The sequence below is a fragment of the Octopus bimaculoides genome, chromosome 5 (assembly GCF_046866305.1).
Source record: "Octopus bimaculoides isolate indiv1 chromosome 5, ASM4686630v1, whole genome shotgun sequence".
Classification (NCBI taxonomy): Eukaryota; Metazoa; Mollusca; class Cephalopoda; order Octopoda; family Octopodidae; genus Octopus; species Octopus bimaculoides.
Genome location: NC_142932.1, coordinates 24,762,828 through 24,787,760, shown reverse-complemented (window position 1 = coordinate 24,787,760; position 24,933 = coordinate 24,762,828). Strand labels below are relative to the sequence as shown.

General features: G+C 31.8%; 1 protein-coding gene across 24 annotated transcripts in view; it reads left to right on the top strand.

Moving 5' to 3' along the window:
- LOC106876426 (uncharacterized) overlaps positions 1-24,933 on the top strand; it is a 1,215,830-nt gene that overhangs the window by 967,448 nt on the left and 223,449 nt on the right. For 23 of the 24 annotated variants that reach the window (XM_089352111.1, XM_089352104.1, XM_089352114.1 and 20 more), the window contains 2 exons: positions 18,033-18,302; positions 20,401-20,688. In XM_089352111.1, the coding sequence (XP_089208237.1) occupies positions 18,033-18,302; positions 20,401-20,688 (558 nt within the window). Of the gene's footprint in view, positions 1-7,225; positions 7,267-18,032; positions 18,303-20,400; positions 20,689-24,933 lie in introns of those variants that run through there. The other variant, XM_089352119.1, reaches the window with a different exon arrangement.

The window sequence follows — 24,933 nt, the reverse complement described above, 5'->3', positions numbered from 1 at the left end:
CTCTAGGGAGTCATTTCTTACCTCCGCTAGCATGACAGTGTAGTTAAAAAATTTGCTTGAAAGTCATGTGATTAGGGGCTCAGTCCCAATGCATGAATGCTGTTTGTTGGTGTCCTATGTCTTTGAGTTGACCAATACTTTGTGAGTGAAATTTAGCAGACAGAAATAGGAAGAAGCTTGTCATGTTTTTGTGTGTATGCATGTTCCCTTTGTCTTGATATGACTTGACAAAAACATCACTGTTCATATAAACAATGTCATATGTTTGCAGTCTTCCAAAAAGCATGTCTAGATTTTTCATTGTTTGATAGATGGATAGAATTATTAATTTATTTTTGAAACAGGTGAGGATTTGCATCAGGTAGGGAATCCAATCAAAGAAAATTCTGCCTTAAATGAAATCTTGTCTATGCATCAGCATAGAAGAGCAGATATTAAAATGATGATGGTAATGATAGTGATGCCAAAAAATTCTCTCACCAACTGAAGAGCAGATTGTATGAGAGTTGTGTACAAAGTGTAATATTACCTGGTAGTGAATATGGTCATTGAATGTGTAAGATATACAAAGGCTTGACAATAATGAGGTATGCTTCTTTCCCAAGACTGAGAATACAGAAAGAAGTGATGTACTCAAAAGGGAATGATAAGGGACTGAAATAAATGATGAAAATTTGTGCTAGAAAAGACCTATCCAGTTTTGTGAACATATACAAATAGATGTAGAAATCATGTAGATAGTGATGTACACATATGGACATGTGTGTGCGCACACAGGAGTGTGTGTGTGCCTGAAACATCACCATTAAACAATAACAAAAATTAAGATTCCTCAAAGTACAGGGAAAATCTATTAGGGTTTAGTCTTATTAAATTTTATTATTTATATGCTTGGCAAATTGTACATAACCAATTCCTTTGAACTCATGTAAAATGTGCCAATTTTTATTTTTACTTTTAGCATTTGTTAGCTATTTTTATTCTTTATTTTCTTCTTTTATTCAAAATGGGGAAACTTTGTATAGAAATAGTTCAGGTTTTGTTTATTTCAAGCAAAGTTATTATTTTTTTTTTTAGATTTTCTTTTTCCGTTTATATCTCCTAGAGCTATCGGCCTACTCTCAAGGGATTTTGAGTCTTAGGTCATTCTTGTTTTAGAAATGTTCATATTTCTCTTTCTCTTTACAATTCTCATTTACTCTTAAATTTTCTTTCCTTTTTCTCCTTTCCATACATTCTTTTCCTTTCTTACTTTCTTTTCTTTCTTACTCTCTTTTCTTTCTTTTGGTATTTATTCCACTCCTCCGTTTGCCGACTCTTTTTGTCCCAGTTTAACCTTTTTTCCCTTTCTTTTTGCATTTATTAAATGTTGGTCAGTAGAAAATATATTATATAGTAGTTGAAAATTAAACTTATCAATACATATACTCCTGTCTGTATTATATTGACTACTTGCCATAATCTTGCCTATTGTATTTCTGACTCTTAGCTATATGTAGTCATCATCAATATCATTATCTTATTTATCATTGTCCATTTCTCAAAGCTGGCATGATTTGGCCAGGTTTTTTAGTCTCAGTCCTGCATTATCTTATCTGTTGGGGGTTAACATTGAGCCCAACCTAACTACTATTCAATAGGTTACTTAGTGCACTTAAACTGTAAAAATGTCTTTCATTACCAACTGAAGATACTTTCTCACCTACAATGCATCATTAATTTCCATATATTTCAAGTTGTATAAACTAGAAATGTTCAGTTTTCTTGTCACTTTATCTGTTCTGCACTATTAGCAGTTAATAGAATGTTTAAAAATTAAAAAGATTAGAATCAGCGTCTTTTGGTTTTTGTAGTTAGTTGTATCTATGTAAGAATTGATAATCAGCTTTCATATTTCCATTGTAAAAGTAATTTTTAGTTTTTCCTGCTTCTTTTGGTGTTTTTGTGACTATTTACTTCTTATAATTTTGTTATAATTTATATCCTTCGTTGCCAGAACCGCTGGACTGGCTCCTGTGCAGGTGGCACATAAAATACACCATTTCGAGCGTGGCCATTGCCAGTACCTCCTGACTGGCCTTCGTGCCAGTGGCACATAAAAGCACCCACTACACTCTCGCAGTGGTTGGTGTTAGGAAGGGCATCCAGCTGTAGAAACTCGGCCAAATCAGATTGGAGCCTGGTGTAGCCATCTGGTTCACCAGTCCTCAGTCAAATCGTCCAACCCATGCTAGCATGGAAAGCAGACGTTAAACGATGATGATGATGATGATCTTCGCTAGAATGCAGAGAAGGGGCATTTAGGTTAAAAAGGAAGTGTAGTTTTCTAATTTTTTAAATTTACCCAAGTTACCATTTGGGCAAAATTATAGACTGTGTCTCAGAATTAATGGTCATACTTTACAATTTCCATGTGTGTGAAATTCTCTGACTGGAGAATGCATGTACTTAATTTATCAACCTCTGAAGAAGTTTCAAATTTGTTGTGAATTGGAAACAAGGTTACCTGTTTCATTGAAATGATTTTGTTAATTTAACTGTCAATAGTTCATATCTGTACTTGATTTATTAGCCTCAGAAGCATGGAAGGTAAAGTTGTCCCTTGCAGGATTTGAATTCCAGATGTAAAGTAACTCACTAGATTATGTAAAGATATTTAGTCAGTCATTCCAATACTTCTACCTTCCACCACCCTCTTTTGAATTGGAAAATTTAATAATTGTGATAATGATGATAATTTGTACTCCCATCCTGAGGCTAATCCTGTTCATTGGATAAAAAAAAATTAAATTAAACTGAATCAAATAACAAGTCTTTACAAGTTAAACAGCTCTCAGTTACTCAGCATCCACATGTACCAATGCTGTCACACACACACACATACACACACACACACACATGCACACACCTGCACAAAATATGTTTAATTATATAGTTATATGCTGTAGGAACATAGTGAATACTCAAAATATTTTAATAATCTCATGCAGCAAGTAAAAGGAAAACATGCTAATTATGTACGCACACACACATACACACACACCATTTGACAGAAGATAATAGTTGTGTTGAAAATAGGCACAAGGCCTTAGATTTCAGGCATAGAGGCTCATTTCTTGAATTAACCCAAATACATGACTGGTATTTTATTTTATCACTCTCTAAAGGATGAGTAGTAAAGTTGACTTGGTAATTTGAAATATAGTAATAATAATTCAAATTTTGGCTCAAAATCCAGCAAGTTTGGGAAGAGGCAGTTACATTGATTCCCATGCTCAACTAGTTCTTATTTATTGAACCTGAAATGATGAAATGCAGTTGTCCTCAGCGGAATTTGAATTCAGAACATAAAGAGTGGAAGAAATGCTGCTAAGCATTTTGTCCAACATGTTAACACCTGCGCCGACTTGCTGCCTTAATAATTATAATTAAAATCACAATAATAATTGTTCCTAATTTAGGGAACAAGGTTAACAATCTTGAGTTGATATCATCGATCCCCTAATACAGGTACAACATGGATTATCTGGAACCTTTGATCCCATGCCCTTTCCAGTTTACTGACTTTTCCAAACCAGGTGTGGTCACCTTGATAAATACATTCTAAATTAACAAAATATTAAGTTTACTTCAATTATTAAATGAAATACAGTTATTTGTTCATTAGGCATAGGAGTGGCTGTGTGGTAAGTAGCTTGCTTACGAACCACATAGTTCCGGGTTCAGTCTCACTGTGTGGCACCTTGGGCAAGTGTCTTCTACTATAGCCTCGGGCCGACCAAAGCCTTGTGAGTGGATTTGGTAGACGGAAACTGAAAGAAGCCCATCGTATATATGTATATATATGTGTGTGTATGTATATGTTTGTGTGTGTGTATATGTTTGTGTGTCTGTGTTTGTCCCCCCAATATCACTTGACAACCGATGCTGGTGTGTTTACGTCCACATAACTTAGCGGTTCGGCAAAAGAGACCAATAGAATAAGTACTAGGCTTACAAAGAATAAGTCCTGGGGTTGATTTGCTCGACTAAAGGCGGTGCTCCAGCATGGCCGCAGTCAAATGACTAAAACAAGTAAAAGAGTAAAAGAGTTAAGAGAGTATAAATGATGCAAGTTTATAAATACTGTTCCATGCGAGGTACTAGTCTAGTGGCTGCAGGAATTTGAGGTTCCTGCTTATAAATTAGTGCAGATTACAAGAGGTTCTTAGAAGCTGGCCTTGTTCCTGTACTTGTTATAATAAAAACTTTTTAGGCAGAAAGCTATGTGTTTTTGGATAGAATTGTATTAATATTTTATTCATCCTACTACTCGAATGGTAGTTATTTTACCCATCCAGGATGGATGAAAAGAGTTAAAAAAAGATAGGATTTGAAATCATATTGAAAAGAAACACAACTAAATACTATTGTATGGCATTTTGTCTGACATTCTACTGTTTCTGTGAATCTGTTGTGCTAAGCATAATAATAATTTTAATTTTGTCTAACGCTCTGTCAATAATAATTGTACAAAGCCACATATTTTGGTGTAGAGAAGAAAAAAAATTTATTTCATTATTTGCTTGGTATTTACTTCATATACATTCTGCATTCAAATCTTTTTGGGTTTACCTTTGCCATTTATGTCTTCATGCTTGATAAAATTAGCTCCAATAATGTACTGGGTTGATTCAGTTGTTGTTATCCCTTTCAAAACAAATTTTTTATCTTGTGCTAATCATTATCATTTGCACTGAAGCAAAGAAAATTATATGAATAAATTGAAGAATTTTATAGAAAGTTTGCTTACATGATAAATGGAAATATTTTTGAATGGACAGAGAGGTGGATTACTTGAAGAAAATCTTTGTGTTAAGATGCGACAATTTCGATAAAAATTTATCATTCAAGTAAGAGAGCCATATGATTGTAGAAAACCAATTTCAGCCCTAATCTTTCAAGAGTGTTTTATATTCATGCATTTTGCTTGAATTGCGTAGGTGTTGGTTTATTGACTAAAAGGTTTATTATTCATATTCTACCACCATCACTGCATTATGCTCTTGAAAGAAACACTATACTCTCAATGTCAAAGTTGGCCTTATTACAAAAAAAAAACCATGGTGGTTTGTGGAATACAGTTTGCTATTCTAAGCAGACATGTATTATTTCAAGCTCTATTTTGTAATGTTTTTCAGTTTATCTTTTGTCTATACACATAAAAATGCTGTCTTCAGAAGTGTTTCAGTTGGTTCGTTATTGGGCATTATTCATTTTAGCTCATTCTGCTGCTCAATGAACTCAATATTTAACTGGAATGATCTGTAGTATATGATGAAAAAAATATCATTTGCATCTCACAATTAAGAGCTCAAATATGTTCTAGAAAGTATTTTACTACAAATGTTAGGTATTCTGAGGGAGCCTCTTGAAATAGCAGCCAAATCAGTTTCAAATCAGTTCACACCCTACTGTCTTGAAAAAGGAAGGATATTAACATAGAATTAACATTGTTGTATAAAACATAATAGAGAGTTAAGAATGACCACCAGTAAAATCCAGTTTTATCCTTACCATACATTTTATGAAGCTGAGAGTCCTTCACACTTAAGCTTTTTAACCTCATCATGAATGTTTTGATTTTCTCACTTGGTAACCCCTGCCAGAATCTGGAAATGTTTAAGTACCCATAAACTAGCTATATTGGCAGCAGCACTTTGGATTTCTACACCATGGATGTTGTCACTATAAAGTCATTGAAAGATGAACTACTTTGTTTCTGCCTCTTGTACACTTCCTAATTCCAATATTTTATGATTTAAAATTTGCATCATTATAGTTCAAAGAAAATGCACCAAATTTCCCCACCAGATGCAACACAACTTATAGCTAGATAGTTAGATAGGCAGACAGGCTGGCACATATATAAGTAGGTAGGTTTGATAGATGCTTGATGAGTGATAGATGGATAGGTAGAGATGTAGATAGAAGAATGGATAGATATTAAGTAAGATAGAAATATATGTTGGTATATTGATTGATAGATAAATGAAGCTTTTGAATAAACAGCACTTAACTGGCTCTAATTTTATTTTTTAATTTTTTTTTTTTTTTCTTTGTTGTAAACCTAGAAGATTATTATTTTGGAAAAATTTAAGTTTTTGTAACCCTGCCACTTGTAACTTTAATCATTTTGTTCTCTGTCTGTCTCCCTAACCTCTGGGGGATTTTAGGTATTATTTTACTAATGTGTCCATCTGTTCTAATTTAATTAAATTCTATGTCTTTGTGCAGCTGAGGATTGCTCTGCATTTTAAATTGATGTAATGATTACATTGTTCAATTAAATGGAGTTGCATGAAACGATCGTACTGCATTAACTCTGGATGTCCTTGTTGCTTATTTTGATACACACACACACACACACACACACACACACACACACACACATACATATTCTGAACTCTGCATCATCTGCCTAACTGCAATATTCTACTGCTTTTAATAAATGAAGCAGAATTGCATATTTCATCATTTTTTTTCTGTGGTACCCGTTATCTTTTTCACTACCTGAAACCACTTCACTTGACATCCATCTTTTATCAACATTGTCCCACTTCACCCACATTTTACATTGATCTACCAAATTCCCTCTCTCTCTCTCTCTCTCTCTCTCTCTCTCTTTCTCTCTCTCCACCTTCATATAACACTCACTCTCCTATTACACCACATTTGTTTCACCCTTCCCCTCTCTTTCATATCATTGTTACTATTCTGCTGTTCTTACACACACACACACACATATTGTTGGTTGATTTGTGGCAGTTGAAATGAAGTATGAAGATTACTAAAAATACTCTTCTGTTTACTTATTAAAGGTTTTCTTAGTTGTAAATGATTTGCCAAGTCTTTAAAAAATGAAAATCTTGGAATCACTCCCATCTGTACTAGCCGAAAGTCTATAGGTTTTCTCAGAATTTTTTGCATTTGGCATTACCATTAGTAATCTTTGGCAAAGACACCTTCTGAATTGATTCTTTCTGCATAGTAATGCTTGCCTGTTTTCCGGCTTACTTGCCTGCTTGTTCTTATATATGCATAATAATGCACTCTCACAAATACGCACATATACATGTACACACATTAAATCAACAAGAAGTCGATATGTGTCATTTGAAAGTGACACACATGCATGCAACAGCAGTAGCTACCTTGTATTCTGTGAGCTACTTCAGACAAAACAAATCATGTGGTTGCAGCATGTGGTTAAATGAATTTTTGCTTGTAAGTTGGATAGTTTTTTTGTTTTTTTTTGGATGTGCCTAGGTTGTTTGTATGTAATAGTAGTGGCACTGTTTCAGGCATTTGAGCCATATTTTAATGTGAGTCTGACTTGATCTTTTAAGAGGGTTATCATCTGATCAGGATTAAATATTCTCTGGCTCAGAAGATGAATCCTATGTTTCGGAATGCAATCTTGGCAATATTACATGACACCATATTTGAGCTCATGAGATTGTGAAATCTTGTCTCTGTAGATAAATTCAATGTTTGTTCATGTGTAGGGAGGGTATGATATAAGCTATTTCCTTGATATATATTGTAAAATGGTTAGAGATTAAAGTTATAACTTAAAAACATTCTACTGTAGTTTTATGACCACATATGGGCTGTCATAAACCTAAAAGAGAATGTTTTTGAGTTTTACCTTCTTGGATGCAGTGAAAGTCTTGTGTAAAATTATCAGTTTACACATGGAATTCATTTGTATGTGGATGGTTAAGGAGTGAGATGTTGAATCATCAGCATATGAGTGAGTTTTTTTTAAGTGATTACAGCATGATCATTGAAGTACAAATGGAAGAGCGTGGAATAACAAAACCAAAGTTTGGGGTACACCTGATTTAATTGACTGGTTCAAGAGAGAATTCCATCAGCACATTCTGCACTGGAAATTCTGATCCAAGAGAAGAGATCAGTATTAAAACCTGGAGGTAGCTAACTGAAATGGAAAGTTCTCATACCGATTGGTTTTCCTGATGATAAAGCAATAATATTAATTTTGTTGAAGTTTCCAAGCGCAAGACAACATTGATAAATAATATGAAGAAGCTCCAAAGCTTCAGACATCCAGTTGGTTATGAGGATTAGTTCTATATGTTTATATGATGTGCATATATGTGAGTAAATTTACCTGTTTTTGTGTACGTGTAGATGATGGATGGATATATATATATATATATATATATATATATATACATGCACACTCTACTGCATGTGTTTATTATTATTAGTGGAATGTCCCTCCTAAGACACAACAATATATATATATATATATATATATATATATATATATATATATATATATATATATATATATATATATATATATATATATATATATATATATATATATATATATATATATATATATATATATATATATATATATATATATATATATATATATATATATATATATATATTATATATATATATATATATATATATATATATATATATATATATATATATATATATATATATATATATATATATATATATATACTTTTGTGCACTTGCACATGTGTGTGTATGTGTGTTTAGACTTGCGAATCATATTTTCACTAACATATTAGTTCAGCCATGAGAATCATAATACGTATGTGCGTGTATGTAAGTATTTGCATGTTTATTCATGGAAATGTACTACTGCATATTTCCTTATATTTTGTTTTGGTGCATCATTAGTATACAATATAGGATGGTGATGGTGGTGGTTTTCCATTAAATTGAGAAAAACATCTAAAGTTCTGTAACAATGTCTGTTATAGTAGCTGTAACGATATGTAATGGCTCTTGTTGCATCAGAAGGAAGTAGTTCTTTCTAGATGGGGTGACCAGTTGTGACGGTATTTATTATGATAATTCTTGTAGCCAACCACGACAGGCTGGTGTGTATAATTTGTAAAGTATGTGAGGTAAAGACAGGTATCATAGATTTTTCTTGTATAGGTGTGTTTGTGTTTACGTCATTCAAGCAGCAGGGAAAGATAGATAGAGTGATGTTGTAGAGAAGAAAAAGTGAGCAAGTGAAAGTGAGAGTGATGGGATGAAACAACTGCTTCGTTGGTGAGTTACCATAGTTTTCTCTGTGCCTTTTCCTTCAGAGACAGCATTTCGTTTAGCTAATCAGCCAGACTTGGTTCTCACTAACTGACTTTGGTGTACAGAGTTCTTGTATTTATAACTTTACAAAGCTAGTTAGAAAAATAGATATACTGCAAAGACAATGGATATACTTTGGGGATGAGGTGACGGTTGACTGTTATCTCAATTCCATTCTCTACTGCATCAAGAAGTTAAAAGGGTCAAGCCCATCGTATATGTATATATGTATGTGTGTGTATATGTTTGTCCCCCCCCCCCAACATCACTTGACAACCGATGTTGGTGTGTTTACGTCCCCTTAACCTAGCGGTTCGGCAAAAGAGACCGATAGAATAAGTACTAGGCTTACAAAGAATAAGTCCTGGGGTCGATTTGCTCAACTAAAAGCAGTGCTCTAGCATGGCCACAGTCAAATGACTGAAACAAGTTAAAGAATAAAAGAATACGTACGTACATATGCATATATATATAAATACATACATATACATATGTATATACATGCATACATATTCATATATATATAAATATATAGATATACATATATATATATGTTGACTGTTCACTAATACATCAAGCTTTTTCTGAAAAAACAGAGACATGAAAAATCATCAAGTTTAGCCTGAACACCCTGTATATATTTACATATAAAATACATGTATATATGCATGCATGTGTGTGCTTAATATGAATGAAACATTTTGTTGTGAGGATGAAAACACATACACACACGCATATATACCAAGGATATTAAAACAGTTTACTCTTAATAAAAACGTCTATTCTTAGTTCATATGCTTTCAACTACTTATCATTTTGTCCATTTTCTCATTACATCAATCGTTGCTTGCTGAGTTGCTTAATTGATACACAATGTTAAGAAACTAAGTTTAAATTAGTTGTACTGCCGTTTGAACTTGATTAAAAAAAGAATGATATTCATTGCATCACTCTTATTCAGAAGCACTTGCTGAGAACTTTAGTCTGTTTGTTTACTAATTTACTTTGATAGATTTTCCTCCAAAATCTCTATTCACAGCAATTTGTATCAAAGTATTTTTGTTATTATCTTAGCTGTCTTTGTGAGTGATTATTGTCTTTATTTCTTCTATGCACAGTGATGATAAAACTCGCTCCTTTCGACATCTAACTGCTTTTAATGTAGTTTTCCATCAGTAGTGAGATCTGTATAATAAGTGATAAGCTCGGTAGTGAGAACTGTACAATAAGTGATTGGTAAGTTAAGTGATAGGCAAGCTGAGTTCCAAAATATACTTTTAATGTCCAGTTGAACTCTTATAATACTAATATCCTTAGGAAAGGAATAAATGACAATTTTCCCCATTCTTATATATCTGTGGCATAGTGTATAAATCAATAGTTTACTTTTAGTATAGTTGAAATAGCAGTGATAGCTTGAACATCAAGCTAGATTTATAAAAAGTATTTTAAAGAATACCTATACATAACCTGAAAAGACGTGTACTGCATATTTTCACAACACATTTAAGGGAATAAAATGCAGTATTTTGCTGTTATTTGTTGATCTTTTTGTATAACTAGGAATACAGTTCATTGTGTCCTTTCTTTTTAAAGATTAGGGTGTGATGTGAAGGAGATTTGATTATTATTTATAGCAGGTGACCTGACCTTGTAGAGGTTCTCATTGATTTGTGATACTGTGATATTATTTGATAGTAGTAGAAGTGGAATCTAATTATCCTAGTAGGAATAGATGGTTGTGGCAGAGGATTTCTTCATACTGGATTGCTATGATTTTATTGTAGAGTTTAATGCTGGCAAATCACCACAACCAACATATAATTGGCCTATTGTCTTATAAAAGAAATTGGTTAAAGGTTGCTAGTGTTATTAATTTTGTCTACATCACTTTCTAAGATATATTGTGCATATACACATTTGTACATGTTTACATCTACATTTCAACATTGCATTTTCATATATTCCTTTATTTATTGATTTATATGAATGTAATGTAAGAGTCAGTAGTCATTTGCACTTGAAAATTTTTAAGAATCTTTACTATCTAACACCTGTATAATTGAACTTAAGATAAATAGCTTTATTGGTGATTATTTTGTTTTTCTTTTTTAATATTGTCATTTAATCTTTATGTAAGTCTTAGCAAGGTAGAGGAAAATGGCCAAGCAGTTAAGTTGCACTGCTTGTGAATTGCTCCTGTATACACGTAGGCATTGTATATTGTGTATGATATATAATTCTTTGTACCCTCTTTCATAATTTGGTTAATAGATACCAGAACTTTTGAAAATATTGTGATGTATTTGTTTTTGTACATGGGAAGAGATATGCCTCACATTTACTTAAGGCTAGAAGATCCTGCTTGGATCATTTACTCATTTCTTAATTTTGACATGCTGGGGCAGAAATTTTTACTACTATAAGCAATATCATAAATTCATTCAGAGAGGAAAAGAATAGGATTCACTTAGTATTCTTTGCCCAGATTTGTTTATTATAAAGTGTTTGAAGTGTGATTACTCTTCTAATTCTCTCTACTATATTTATAATTTGGAATTTTCATACAAAGAGTAGTCAACAAATAACCATAAATAGATGAGAATATTTTAGTTATAAGTGACTGAAAGATACAACTCACGTTTCGTATGAGAATTAAGTAATATTACTAAGAACATCAGAGTACTTGTTGCAGCCAATTACTCATATCCAATGCTTATAATTTGTTGTGTGAAAGACCCTTTTGATTTGTGATAAGACTAACTCGTCTTAGTTTGTGTCATTTAGTGAAACTAAATATATATATAATATATATAATCTATATTTTTACAAATTTTAATATTTAAAGTGTCAAAGCTTTCCAACATATATTAAATATATAGGTGCAGGAGTGGCTGTGTGGTAAGAAGCTTGCTTCCCAACCACATGGTTCTGGGTTCGGTCCCACTGTGTGGCACCTTGGGCAAGTGTCTTCCACTATAGCCTCAGGCCGACCAAAGCCTTGTGAATGGATTCAGTAGACGGAAACTGAAAGAAGCCCGTCGTGTGTGTGTATATATATATATATATATATATATATATATATATATATATATATACGTGTATGTATGTATATGTTTGTGTGTCTGTGTTTGTCCCCACCACCGTCGCTTGACAACCGATGCTGGTGATTTTATGTTCCCGTTACTTAGCAGTTCAGTAACAGATACCAATACAATACATACTGGGCTTACAAAGTATAAGTCCTGAGGTTGATATGTTCTACTAAAGGTGGTGTTCCAGCATGGCTGCAGTCAAAATGACTAAAACAAGTAAAAGAATAGAAAAGTGTATATGAATAAAAGAATTGAGAAAATGGTTGATATTCATCATCCAATTTGTTTGGGGCAATTGTACCTAATTCACAGCTCATCCATTTGTAGAAGGACACCAGACTAAAATACTGTCTATTCCATGTAAGTCTCAGAAGTACTATAGAACAGAATATTGTTAGTTTGCATTGCTGAATTCGAAATCTCATCATGGATTTAGTTTTGAATGTTAATAGGCTCTGCTGTGCTCATTTGCTAAAGATAAAGGATATGAAGATGAAAGTTTTCATCAGTGTCCCAATGGCACAAAAGGTTATATGGCACGCTGTCAATATCAAACATATTATAGTAACCATATTGACCAGTATTCAAAGATAATTCCTAATACATTTGTAATGTATAAATGAATTTTCTTTACTGTTGTAAATTCATGGTTTTTGTTCAATCTATATCTTTCATCTAGTTATTTTTTTAAAAATTCTACTTTGCTTTTTATATTTCAATTACTACTACTTTATGAATTCTTTTTTCCTTTCTTTTTAAAATTCAAGCTTATCTTGGGCAATGTTTATTATTTATTTGAATTATTGATGTTAGTAATATAGTCCTTGTCTGCCATTTTAACTTCTGCTCCCTTTAGATGTGATGTTGGTTGCAGTTATTCTTCAGTTGATGAATTTTAAATAACTTTCGATGAATTATTGATATGATCTGGGAGCTATTATAAATGTAATATTTAATCTGTTTGTATTCCACTTGTTAATTGTAAAAGATATGCTATAAAATTTACTGTAGCTTGGGTTGAAAGTTTATCTCTTCAAAAACTCACTTCCTTTTTAATCTCCTCTCCAATTCCCTCTACATTAACGTATGATACTGGTTATTGTTTTCTCAAATAAAACATGAATTTATGATAGTGAAGAAAATTCCTTTATACATTACAAATGTATAAAGAATTATCTTTAGGTACTGGTTAATATAGTTAGTATTGACAATGAGTCCTATAACACTTTGAACCATTGGAGCATTGATGAAGACTTTTATCTTCATATATTTTATCTACATATAGATTATCTTCAGTAAATGAGCCCAACTGCTTTGAACAAATCAAGCCCCATTACTTATTTCTTTAAGTCTGGTACTTATTCTATTGGTCTCTTTTACTGAACTGCTAACTTACACAGACATAAACACACCAACACCAATTGTCAAGCAGTGGTGGGGGACAAATATACACACACACACACACACACACACACACACACACACACACACACACACACACACACATACACACATGTATAATGAGCTTCTTTCAATTTCTGCTTAATCCGCTTACAAGGCTTTGGGCAGCTCACTGCATGGCATTTACTCAAAGTGCCATGCAGTGGGACTGAACCATGTAGTTGGGAAGCAAACTTCTTATCACACAGCTATCATCATCATCATCGTTTAACGTCCGCTTTCCATGCTAGCATGGGTTGGACGATTTGACTGAGGACTGGTGAAACTGGATGGCAACACCAGGCTCCAATCTGATTTGGCAGAGTTTCTACAGCTGGATGCCCTTCCTAACGCCAACCACTCCGAGAGTGTACTGAGTGCTTTTACATGCCACCGGCACGAAGGCCAGTCAGGCAGTACTGGCAACGGCCACGCAGTTGTAATTAAATATTGTGAGAAGTCAATTTATGATTTGTGAAGATTTACATTGGTTTCCATTTTTGTTCCACTCGCTTCTCTTCTACATTTCTGATTGTCTGTTCATCTCTCCTACATTTCTTTCTTCTTCATCTCTAGTTATATCTTATCTTTTCCAGTGCTTTTACACAGTTTTTGTCCTATCTCTCTCTCTCTCTCGAAATGTCTCTGTTCTCTTCTCTCGAAATGTCTCTGTTCTCTTCTCTCTAAGTTTCCACCTTTTTTTCTATTTTGTTTTCTTGCTATGTTTGTTTCTTTACTCTTACACAAATATGTACATAATCACTCATACTCAAGACCAGCACACAGACACCTTTCTCTTCACTTTCAAGTTCTCTCATTTTTCCTTTCTATGCCTTTTCTTTTCTTCTTTTAACTTATCATTTTCTTTCCATCATCCATAAACTTCTCTCTCTCTCTCTCTCTCTCTCTCTCTCTCTCTCTCTCTCTCTCTCTCTCCCTCTCTCTCTCTCTCTCTCTCTCTCTCTCTCTCTCTCTCTCATTCACACATTGTCTGCTTTTTCTTCTCCCTGTTTGCTCCTTTCCTTACATTCAGCATCATACTTGCTATGAATAATTGTTAAGAGATGATAGCATGCTTTCAAAAAAATTTAAGCAAAGGAGGAAAATGAAATTAAAAATAATACATTACAAAAAAAAAAACAAAAAAAAACATGCCCTCAGTGAAAAAACAAACATGATATAACCTACAGAAAAGTCCAAGAAGTAACACAAAGTTAATAAGTCGGACACAATTAACTCTCTTTAAAAATATCAATATAATCATTGATTGATTGATTAATTGATTTGTACTTTTTTAAATACCTGTTTTATTTATTTTTTGTGTGACAATGTTTGTGAGTATGTATGAAGTGGAGGAAGAAATACCACCAAATAGATAAATTAATTAAAGCAGAAAATGTTAAATTAAAAAGTTTCATGGTGTGATAAAAATAGAAAGGTGTAAAAATTGAACTGTAAACTTGATTTTGAAGTTAGCAAAGGGGAAAAGTGTAAAATTAAAGAAAAAATCCTGAATATTTTCCCAGAATCATGGGATTTTTAGCAGATTATTGATTTAAATCTTTGTATATACAGTTTGTATTTGTGTTTATTTAAGAAAACATAAACCTATATGCATGTGTGTGTGTGTGTGTGTGTGTGTGTGTGTGTGTGTGTATGTGTGCACACAAACTGCTAATGAACAGATATAAGTGTGTGTGTGTGTACATATGTGCTTGTATATAAACCCTAGTTTAGTTATTTTGAACTACATTTGGTACAAGTCTCTTGAAAGTTTTGTAATAGTTTCAATTATGTATTTTTTTAAATTTCATTTTATGCATAAAGTTTCTGAGAACTGAAAATGTAAAGAACAGAAACATGTAAAATTAATTTTTACTATCATTTTAATGTTTTGACTTTCAGTTTTATCTGTGGATCATACAATTTATACTTTATTTTTGTAGTGGGGCAGAGATAGGGGTGTGTTACTAATTTTTTTTTTTTTCTGTTTGGTCAGAGTTTCAGAGATTAAAATAGAGTTTAACATTGCAACAACTACTTAAGAGGGATGCTGAAGAACTTGCTACTTATTGCTGTGGGATAACTAGAAATTCAAGACAAATATTCCACTCATTAATTTTTTTATTTATATCACTTTGTACTTACTTTACTGTGGAGGCGCAATGGCCCAGTGGTTAGGGCAGCGGACTCGCGGTCATAGGATCGCGGTTTCAATTCTCAGACCGGGCGTTGTGAGTGTTTATTGAGCGAAAACACCTAAAAGCTCCACGAGGCTCTGGCAGGGGATGGTGGCGAGCCCTGCTGTACTCTTTCACCACAACTTTCTCTCACTCTTACTTCCTGTTTCTGTTGTACCTGTAATTCAAAGGGTCAGCCTTGTCACGCTGAATCTCCCCGAGAACTACGTTAAGGGTACACGTGTCTGTGGAGTGCTCAGCCACTTGCACGTTAATTTCATGAACAGGCTGTTCCATTGATCGGATCAACTGGAACCCTCGACGTTGTAAGCGACGGAGTGCCAACAACTTACTTTTTACTGAGGTTTTGACCTAAAGAATACGTAGTTAGATATTTCCAAAGACTAAGTTTAAATTGTTGCTCTAGAGAATGAACTTTGTTCTTGCTTCAATCAACCAACTTCTTGGTTAGTGTATGTATTTGTGTTTATTGCTAAATAATTTTTTAATAATTCATGCCAACATCCATATTTGTGGAATATTCATTCCATAGTAGTGTGGAACGATATTGTAATGTTGCTTTGCTTGTTATGTCTCTAAACTCTTAGCACCCATTTATTTGATTTGGTGGTTTATTTAATTGAAACACCAGGTTGTTAGCAGGAAGCTGCAGTAGCAGCCAATTTAGTAATGTGTTGATCTTGAAAATTGCTGCCTATGTTGTTATTAAAAATAGACATGCCTCTTTCTTTTGAATTAAACTGTTTGTTGGTGTTTTGCATCATCGATTCAAATCACATGGCTTCAACTGATCATATTTTTTACCATTTCTGCTACAATACCTAATATTATACAAAAAATTAACTAACCCAGACAAAGTGCAAAATATTATAAAAGAAAAAATAGATCTTCTGTACAGACTTTTGTTTTTCTATAGGGCCTTACTCAACAGCTTTGCTTTTTCCACTGATTCCATGTTATCAGTGAAACAAGTCATTTATCATTTGAATACTTTTTGAATATTCTACAGTTATAAAGAACAGCTTTGAACACCAATTACATTACAGCAACCATTAACTCTGCAGGCCACTTATTACAACAGCTTTTTTTTCAACTTACACAATCCATATTACCACAGCCATTTCACCTTACGCAATCCCCACACTTTCACTCTCCTTGCACACATTAACCAACTTCAACAAGTTTCATGAACATTGTAAACATGAACAGATGCACATTACTATAAGAAGCCATTGCAGCTTAATTACAACCACAGCTTTTATGAGTCATTGTTGTTCACAGTTCACAAGCTGGTGTGGTTCACAGTTCCCAAGCTATTTTGTAGCTTATAGTTACACATTCTTCATCTCTTACAACAATACATTCTCTAGTATGGCAGAAACGTTTTATTCAGTTAGGTTCAATACAGCTTAGTTGAACAAATACTCAAAGCAGTAAATTATTTCTATCATTCCCCTTAAGTATGTTCATTCTCATTTTAAAAAAGAAAAATTAACATTTCATTTTTACTATAACGAAATTATTCCACTTGTGTGACATTCAAAATGAATATGGTTAAATCAATTGGGTTTTGGTTGTCAAAATTTTTAAATGTTTCTTAGTGTGTACTATTATATATATATATATATATATATATATATATATAAATTAGAGAAAAAACCACAATTCTTGAATTCATCCATGAAAGTCCACAGTCACATATAGAAAGATTTAATAAGTAAATACACTAAAAAGACCTATAATAAAAATATGAAGTAATAAATATTAAAATAAATATTTTATACTATTTTGATATTTATTACTTGGTATTTTTATTATAGGTCTTTTTAGTGTATTTATTTATTAAATCTTTCTATATGTGACTGTGGACTTTCATGGATGAATTTGAGAATTGTGGTTTTTTTCTCTAAATTATATATTTATATATTATATATTGTGAAATTTGATTTAATTTTAATTTTGATAAATTGAATTAAATTGAATTTTTACCTGTAAATTTGGATTGTTATCCCTAATATTATTATCATAATTATATATATATATATATATATATATATATATATATATATATATATTTTTTTTTTCTTAAGAATATTTTTCTCTTATCATCAGCTAAAAATTTCCCTTGTTTTATCATATCTTTCAGTTCCGCCTCGTATTGTAGCATGTTCACCAAAATCTTTACATCACCGACAAGGAGAAACAGTGGAGCTATTTTGTAATGCATCAGGATCACCAGAACCAGCTCTCATATGGAACAAGGATAGTAAACCTCTCCAGGCTTCATCTCGAATTCAGATTGATGGTTATAAAGTGATCATTAGAAATGTGCAGCGCAGTGATGCTGGTGTTTATATGGGAACATTTACCAATAGTGTAGGATCAGTTTCACAGTTAATTAACTTAGTTGTTGAAGGTAAGTTGTGCAGTTTTACATATATTTTCTTTTATCGTTATTGTTCACTCTGGCCGGCTCATTGTGCAGCCTCATGGATTTAGAGTTATTAATTATATACATGATTGGTGATGATCAAAATGAACTTAAATGGGTCAGCTGAAAAGTTCATAGGCTGACCAACATATTCTCATGGAATGTAATCAAATGAGGTTTATTTTGCAACATAGTCTCCCTTGTAGTCCACACACTTCTTCAATCAGTGTTGGAGTGCTTTGATCCTATTGATGAAGAGGCTTTCATCCTGTTGGTCCAAAAGCTCATCCATAGCAGATTTGACATCATCATCACTGTAATACTAGTTCCAAGCCCAGTGCTTTTACATCAGGGCCAAGTGGATGATCAGCGAGCTCACAGTCATGTAGAGCAGCCATTGAAACTAAGGACTTACGTTTATTGACCTAACGAAACATGACCCCTTTCATCAGTTTTCCTGGACGTTTGGTATTGATAGTCTTTCGTAACTGCCTCAGCAAATTAGCATAATACATTCCATTAATGGTGTAGTACTTCTGAAGATAGTCAATGAACACAATTCCTTTTGCATCCCAATAAACTGAGGTGTGTGTGTCTGTATAAATAACCCAGTGTGTACATTGTATGGAGTAATGTGTGTTTCCTGTATTTACATGTATGTGTATAGTACTCGTGTGTAAGGCTATTGTATGTATGTGTGTGCAAACGTTTGTGTAGTAGTTAATGTATGCTTGTTTGAGTGGTGTGTGCACGCATGTAGACCTTATAATATGTATTGTGTATTTTTATGTTTATATATATACATATGTATATGTATGTATAGGTGGATATGTCTGCATATATTTATATATATATTTATTTACTTATTTGCTTTTTATTCACCTAACTTCGAGCTGTGTGGACAGTACCAGACTGACTTGGTGCCTCAACCTAAGTACCTAATTCAACTGAATCTTAATTATTTCTTACACACACACACACACATATATATACTCATGGATATGTATACATATATATGTCTATAGACATTAATACATGCCAGCATGGAGTGTAGACATTAAATGATGATGATATCAATGTGGATATGTATACACATTCATTCATTGGGGTTTTACCTCCTTTTGTCATGATTAAATGGGACGGATGTAAACTTGTTAGAGGTTATATTTTGCACTTATATGTCCTTCTTGTCTCCAACTCTTACATGTTTTTCAAACACAAAACTTTATTCTCCTGGTCTTTGAAAACGCACAGAAATGTGCTGTCTAGCTTTTGAAGACCTGTGGTATATAAAAATCCCTTCCTAGAAAAGCAGATGAAATCTGATGATAGGGAAAGCATGATATATATACAAGTTACCAATTTTGTAAAATGCATATTTATCACGATACATTGTATGTAATTCTGCACAAAATATTTAGAGAATATTTTATTCATGGGTGTAGCAAATTTAATTTCTTATGAAATTCCTGAGTGTTACATTTGATACTGGATGGCTTATTTTCCCCTTTCTTACTGTATCCAGTTTCAATTATAGATCACCTAGATGTTACTAATGTTTTCTCCAGAAGTGCTTAAGAGGCTATGGGAGTTCACATTTACTGCCATTCTGAAAGTATTAGAGTGTGTGTGATTAGCTGGCTATTTTCAAGAATATAAAATCAATTCTGAACTTGGTAACCAGGTACCTACCTCTACACCACGAACTTACATTGGCACTGTGCTCAGTACACCCTCTTTTATCTATACAAATAAACTTGATGTCGATGCTGTTCAGGTATAGAGCTAGTTGAGGTGAGCTACAAAGAGTTATGTTGCTTTTGCCAGAGACATTATGTTGTATCATTGATGCAATATATCTTATCTTTTTGTCTTTTTGTTTTCTAATGAATCAATTGGCTGCAGTTCTCAACCCTTCTTTGTCTGCTACAAAAATACATGTTTTAATTTTTTGTATCAATTTTTGTGTTTCTTTGATGTTCCTTCTCAGAACTTTACAATATTAAAACTAAAGTTATTTTTTTCTTTCTCTTCACCTTTTGTTTTCCTGATTTTTGCATGTGTGTCTATGATTCTGTTACAGGTGCAGCGTACATACTAATACCACCTGAAAATATGACAGCCATTGAGGGACAACGAATAAAATTTCAGTGTGGTGCTATGGCATATCCAAATAATATCACTTACAACTGGTTCAAAGACTCTGAAAACATCAAATTTCTACCTGATTATGGTAAACGTGTAAATGCTTTCAAGGATGGAAGTCTTGTCATTACTTCAGTTGTAAAAAACGACATGGGCTGGTATACATGCCATCCGACAAACGGAATTGGAGAAGACCCAAAAGCATCAGCTTATCTGAACGTCACATGTGAGTTTTCTTTGTAAAATGCTATCATTTATAAATGACATTGTTTTTTTATTAAGCAATATATTTTGCATTACCCTTAAAATTTGTCATTTGGTTTGTATATTCATTAATATTGATATTATTGATAACAATATCACTATGATTACTATTATCATCCCTGTTATCACTTCTTCTAAAACAACTACTTTATTGTGAGGTTTCTAACAGATGAAAAGGATAAATTATTAACTCCCTATCTTTCTTGGTAATAAATTGTCATGCTGCAGGTGTTTTGTTGTCTGTAAGTAAGCCACTTAAGTATTTAAGTCTCTTTGCCTAATGCTTTCTGAACAACAACAATAATAGTAGTAGTAATAATAATAATAATAATAATAATAATAATAATAATAATAATAATATAATAAAAATAAAAATAATAAAAATAACAATAATAATAATAATAATAATAATAATAATGATAATAGATAGATAGATAGATAGATATTTTGCTCTTATAGGATTTTTCTGTTCAAACTAAGAGAAAGGTAAATGCAAATAGGCCAGATATTATATCAAAAGATTTCAGATGAAAATCGTGATTCCTCTTCAATATGACTGTCCCAGTTGATACAAATGTATCTGTTAAGACCTACCAAAAGTTGAGCAAGTAGTACTAAGATCCCGAAAAAGAAATTTGCAAAATGTGAAAACTCAAGACTAGTAGAATACACATGGTTGTAGGTTCTCCAGAAATAATAACGAAAGGGGTTGATTAATACTTATCTCAAATCCCAGGGAATCTCCAAATGGAAGAAATTCAGAAAATAGTATTCTTTGTAGATTAGGAGCAGTCCCCATGACTAATATCTACATGATTCCAAAACAATCTTTTTTCACATATTATCAAAAGCTCATTTTCTAAACGATACTTCTTACAAACTCAATGCAATTAAAATACAAGTCCCATTCACTGAATTACAATGTTCCCTAGAAACACGGCAGTTATCAACCATCCTAGTCATAATGCTCACTTGTACTTATAACTTGTTGTCTCTTGAGGTCTCTGGGTGAGACTTTGACTCAGCTTGTATAAATACTAAGCTAAATCTAAACATAATAATAATAATAATGAGCAATTAAAAGAGTGTGATACAATTTGTAATAAATAGAAGTTGACTGTGTTTATTGAATTGAACAGTATTTTGACAGTATGCCTTCCTCGGGTTCAAAATAAAAAGTTAAAAGAATGCAGCAATACAGAAATTCAAAATATGAACGGAAGTATCCTGTGTTCCTTTTAAGACAAATTGATGTCATCAGTTTTTGCTTTTTTATAACTGGTAACAAGGAAAAAAAAAAAGAAAACAGGAAAGATAATACTTAGACCAAAGGTTTTGTGTAAATGTGATGGAAGTCATCTCTCATTTTGTTCATTCCTTCAGGGATGACTTAGTAATTCGTAAATATTTTATCCCCATGTGTTTTGAAGACTGAAAGTGCAGTTGAGTGCAGTAGAGTCAGAATATTTTCTGAGAATGTGCACTTTCAGGTGTTCTTCAGAATCACAGCTGTTTAATGTAAAAGGTTCAGCAAGTTCTGTTGAACTAGTTATTGTACCTGATGTCAGGCAGGCACAATAACAGTAGTTCATCATCATCCTCATCATCATCATCCTTATAGTCATCATCCTCATCATCATCATCCTCATCATCATCACCAAGGCAGAGTTGGCAGAGTTGTTAGCATGCTGGACAAAATGCTGAGCAGCATTTCTCCCAACTTTTCATTTTGAGTTCAAATTGTGCCAAAGTCGACTTTACCATTCATCCTCTTGGGGGTCAGTAAAATATGTCCCAGTGAAGCACTGGTGTCAATGTAATTGACTAGCCTCCTCTCTGCCTTGTGCCTATATTAGAATTATTATTATTATAGCAGGGCGAAATGCTTAGCGGTATTTTGTCTGCCGTTACGTTCTGAGTTCAAATTCCGCCAAGGTTGACTTTGCCTTTCATCCTTTCGGGGTCGATTAACTAAGTACCAGTTATGCACTGGGGTCGATGTAATCGACTTAATCCCTTTGTCTGTCCTTGTTTGTCCCCTCTATGTTTAGCCCCTTGTGGTCAATAAAGAAATAATAATAATAATAATAATAATAATAATAATAATAATAATTATTATTATTATTATTATTATTATTATTATTATTATTATTAGGCTGGTGAGCAAGCAGAATCATTAGAGCACTGAAAAATGTTTAACTGTATTTCTTCTGACTCTTAACAGTTCAAATACACCCTGGGGCTATTAAAAATAAGCTCTAGAACTGGGGTTGATCTAATTAACTAACCCCTCCCCCAGCAATTACTGACCTTGTGCCAAAATTGTAAGCCATTACAATTTTCTCTTTAAGCATTGGATTTAAAATCTGGTAGGATCAATTTTGTCAACTCTCCACTATAATATGTGACCTTGGTAAAAATCATCCAAATCATTGTTACAATTATAACCTTTTTAACGAATACTTAAAGTATTACAAACAGCAAACCTTGGAGCTGATGCATTACTGCATTGAGTTCAGTGCTTTACTGAATTTTGATATTGTCATAAGTAGCCTGCTTGGATTGGCCTTTACAATCACCAGATCTCAATATAATCAAAGATTTATGGTGTTCTTTATCTCTCATTCTTCATGTTGTTGGGGCAATAGACAAAAATTACAATAATAAATCGATGTTAATCCAATTAATTTTCATCATATCAAAATTGGGCCTGTGGCTTGTTGAAAAAAAAAAAATACAGCATACCATTACCATTCATCATTAGATCTAAAGCTTTGTGTATGTGTGTTTGTGTGTGTATATATATCAATATATATATATATTGATATATATAAATATCTATATATATATATATATATATATATATATATATATATATATATATAAATAAATATCTATATATATATATATATATATATATATATATATATATATATATATATATATATATATATATAAATAAATATCTATATATATATATATATATATATATATATATATATATATATATAAATAAATATCTATATATATATATATATATATATATATATATATATATATATATATATATATATATATATATATATATATATATAGATATATATATAAATATCTATATATATATTGATATATATAAATATCTATATATATAGATATTTATATATATATCTATATATATATATATATATATATATATATATATATATAGATATTTATTTATATATATATATATATATTTATAAACAGAAACAATTATCATTATTATTATTATTATTATTATTATTATTATTATTATTATTATTATGATGCATACAAAGAATTGACTTTGATAGCCTTATTGATATTATCATTTTCAATGATACCATTATTATGATATCGTTATCTTTACTACATTATTTTGAAACTTCAGATTTTCCCTTAAAAAAATTTTCTTCTTTCCTCTTGACATAACACCAATATAGACTGCAGGTAGTCATTTCTTTAAAAATATAGTTTCAGGAAAAGAAAATTCTGACTACTTAGCATCTTCAGTCTTTTATTCAGGAATTAATGTGTGATTGGCTGGATGTATATATATCTATGTGTGTATATGTCAATATACCTGGAAATATGTCTTTATATATATGTATATGTATTTGTATATCTATGTGTACATACATGTATACGATACATGTGTGTGTATGTGTGTGTGTGTATATCTATGTATCTATATCTATGTACCTACATGACTATATATCTATATGTATATATAGGTTCATATTTGTGTATTGATGTATATGTATATATCTGTTTGTGTGTATGTATATATATATATATATATATATATATATATATATATATATATGTCTCTGTGTGTGTATACATATATATAAATATATATATATATATATATATATATATATATATATATATATATATATTTGTGTAAATTCCATTTTTCTAAGATTTTTTTTTTAAAGTAGTTAATAACTTTTAAGAAAATCTTTTTTCAAATGGGCTTTTTCTTCAAATATGTTTTGCTAAAACGCATTACGTACATGTGTGTATGCATATGTGAATATATTTATGAATGTGTAAATATATATATTTATATAAGTCTATATATATATATATATAGACTTATATAAATATATATATATAAGTATATGTAAATATATATATATATATATATATATATACACACACACATATATATATATATATGTAT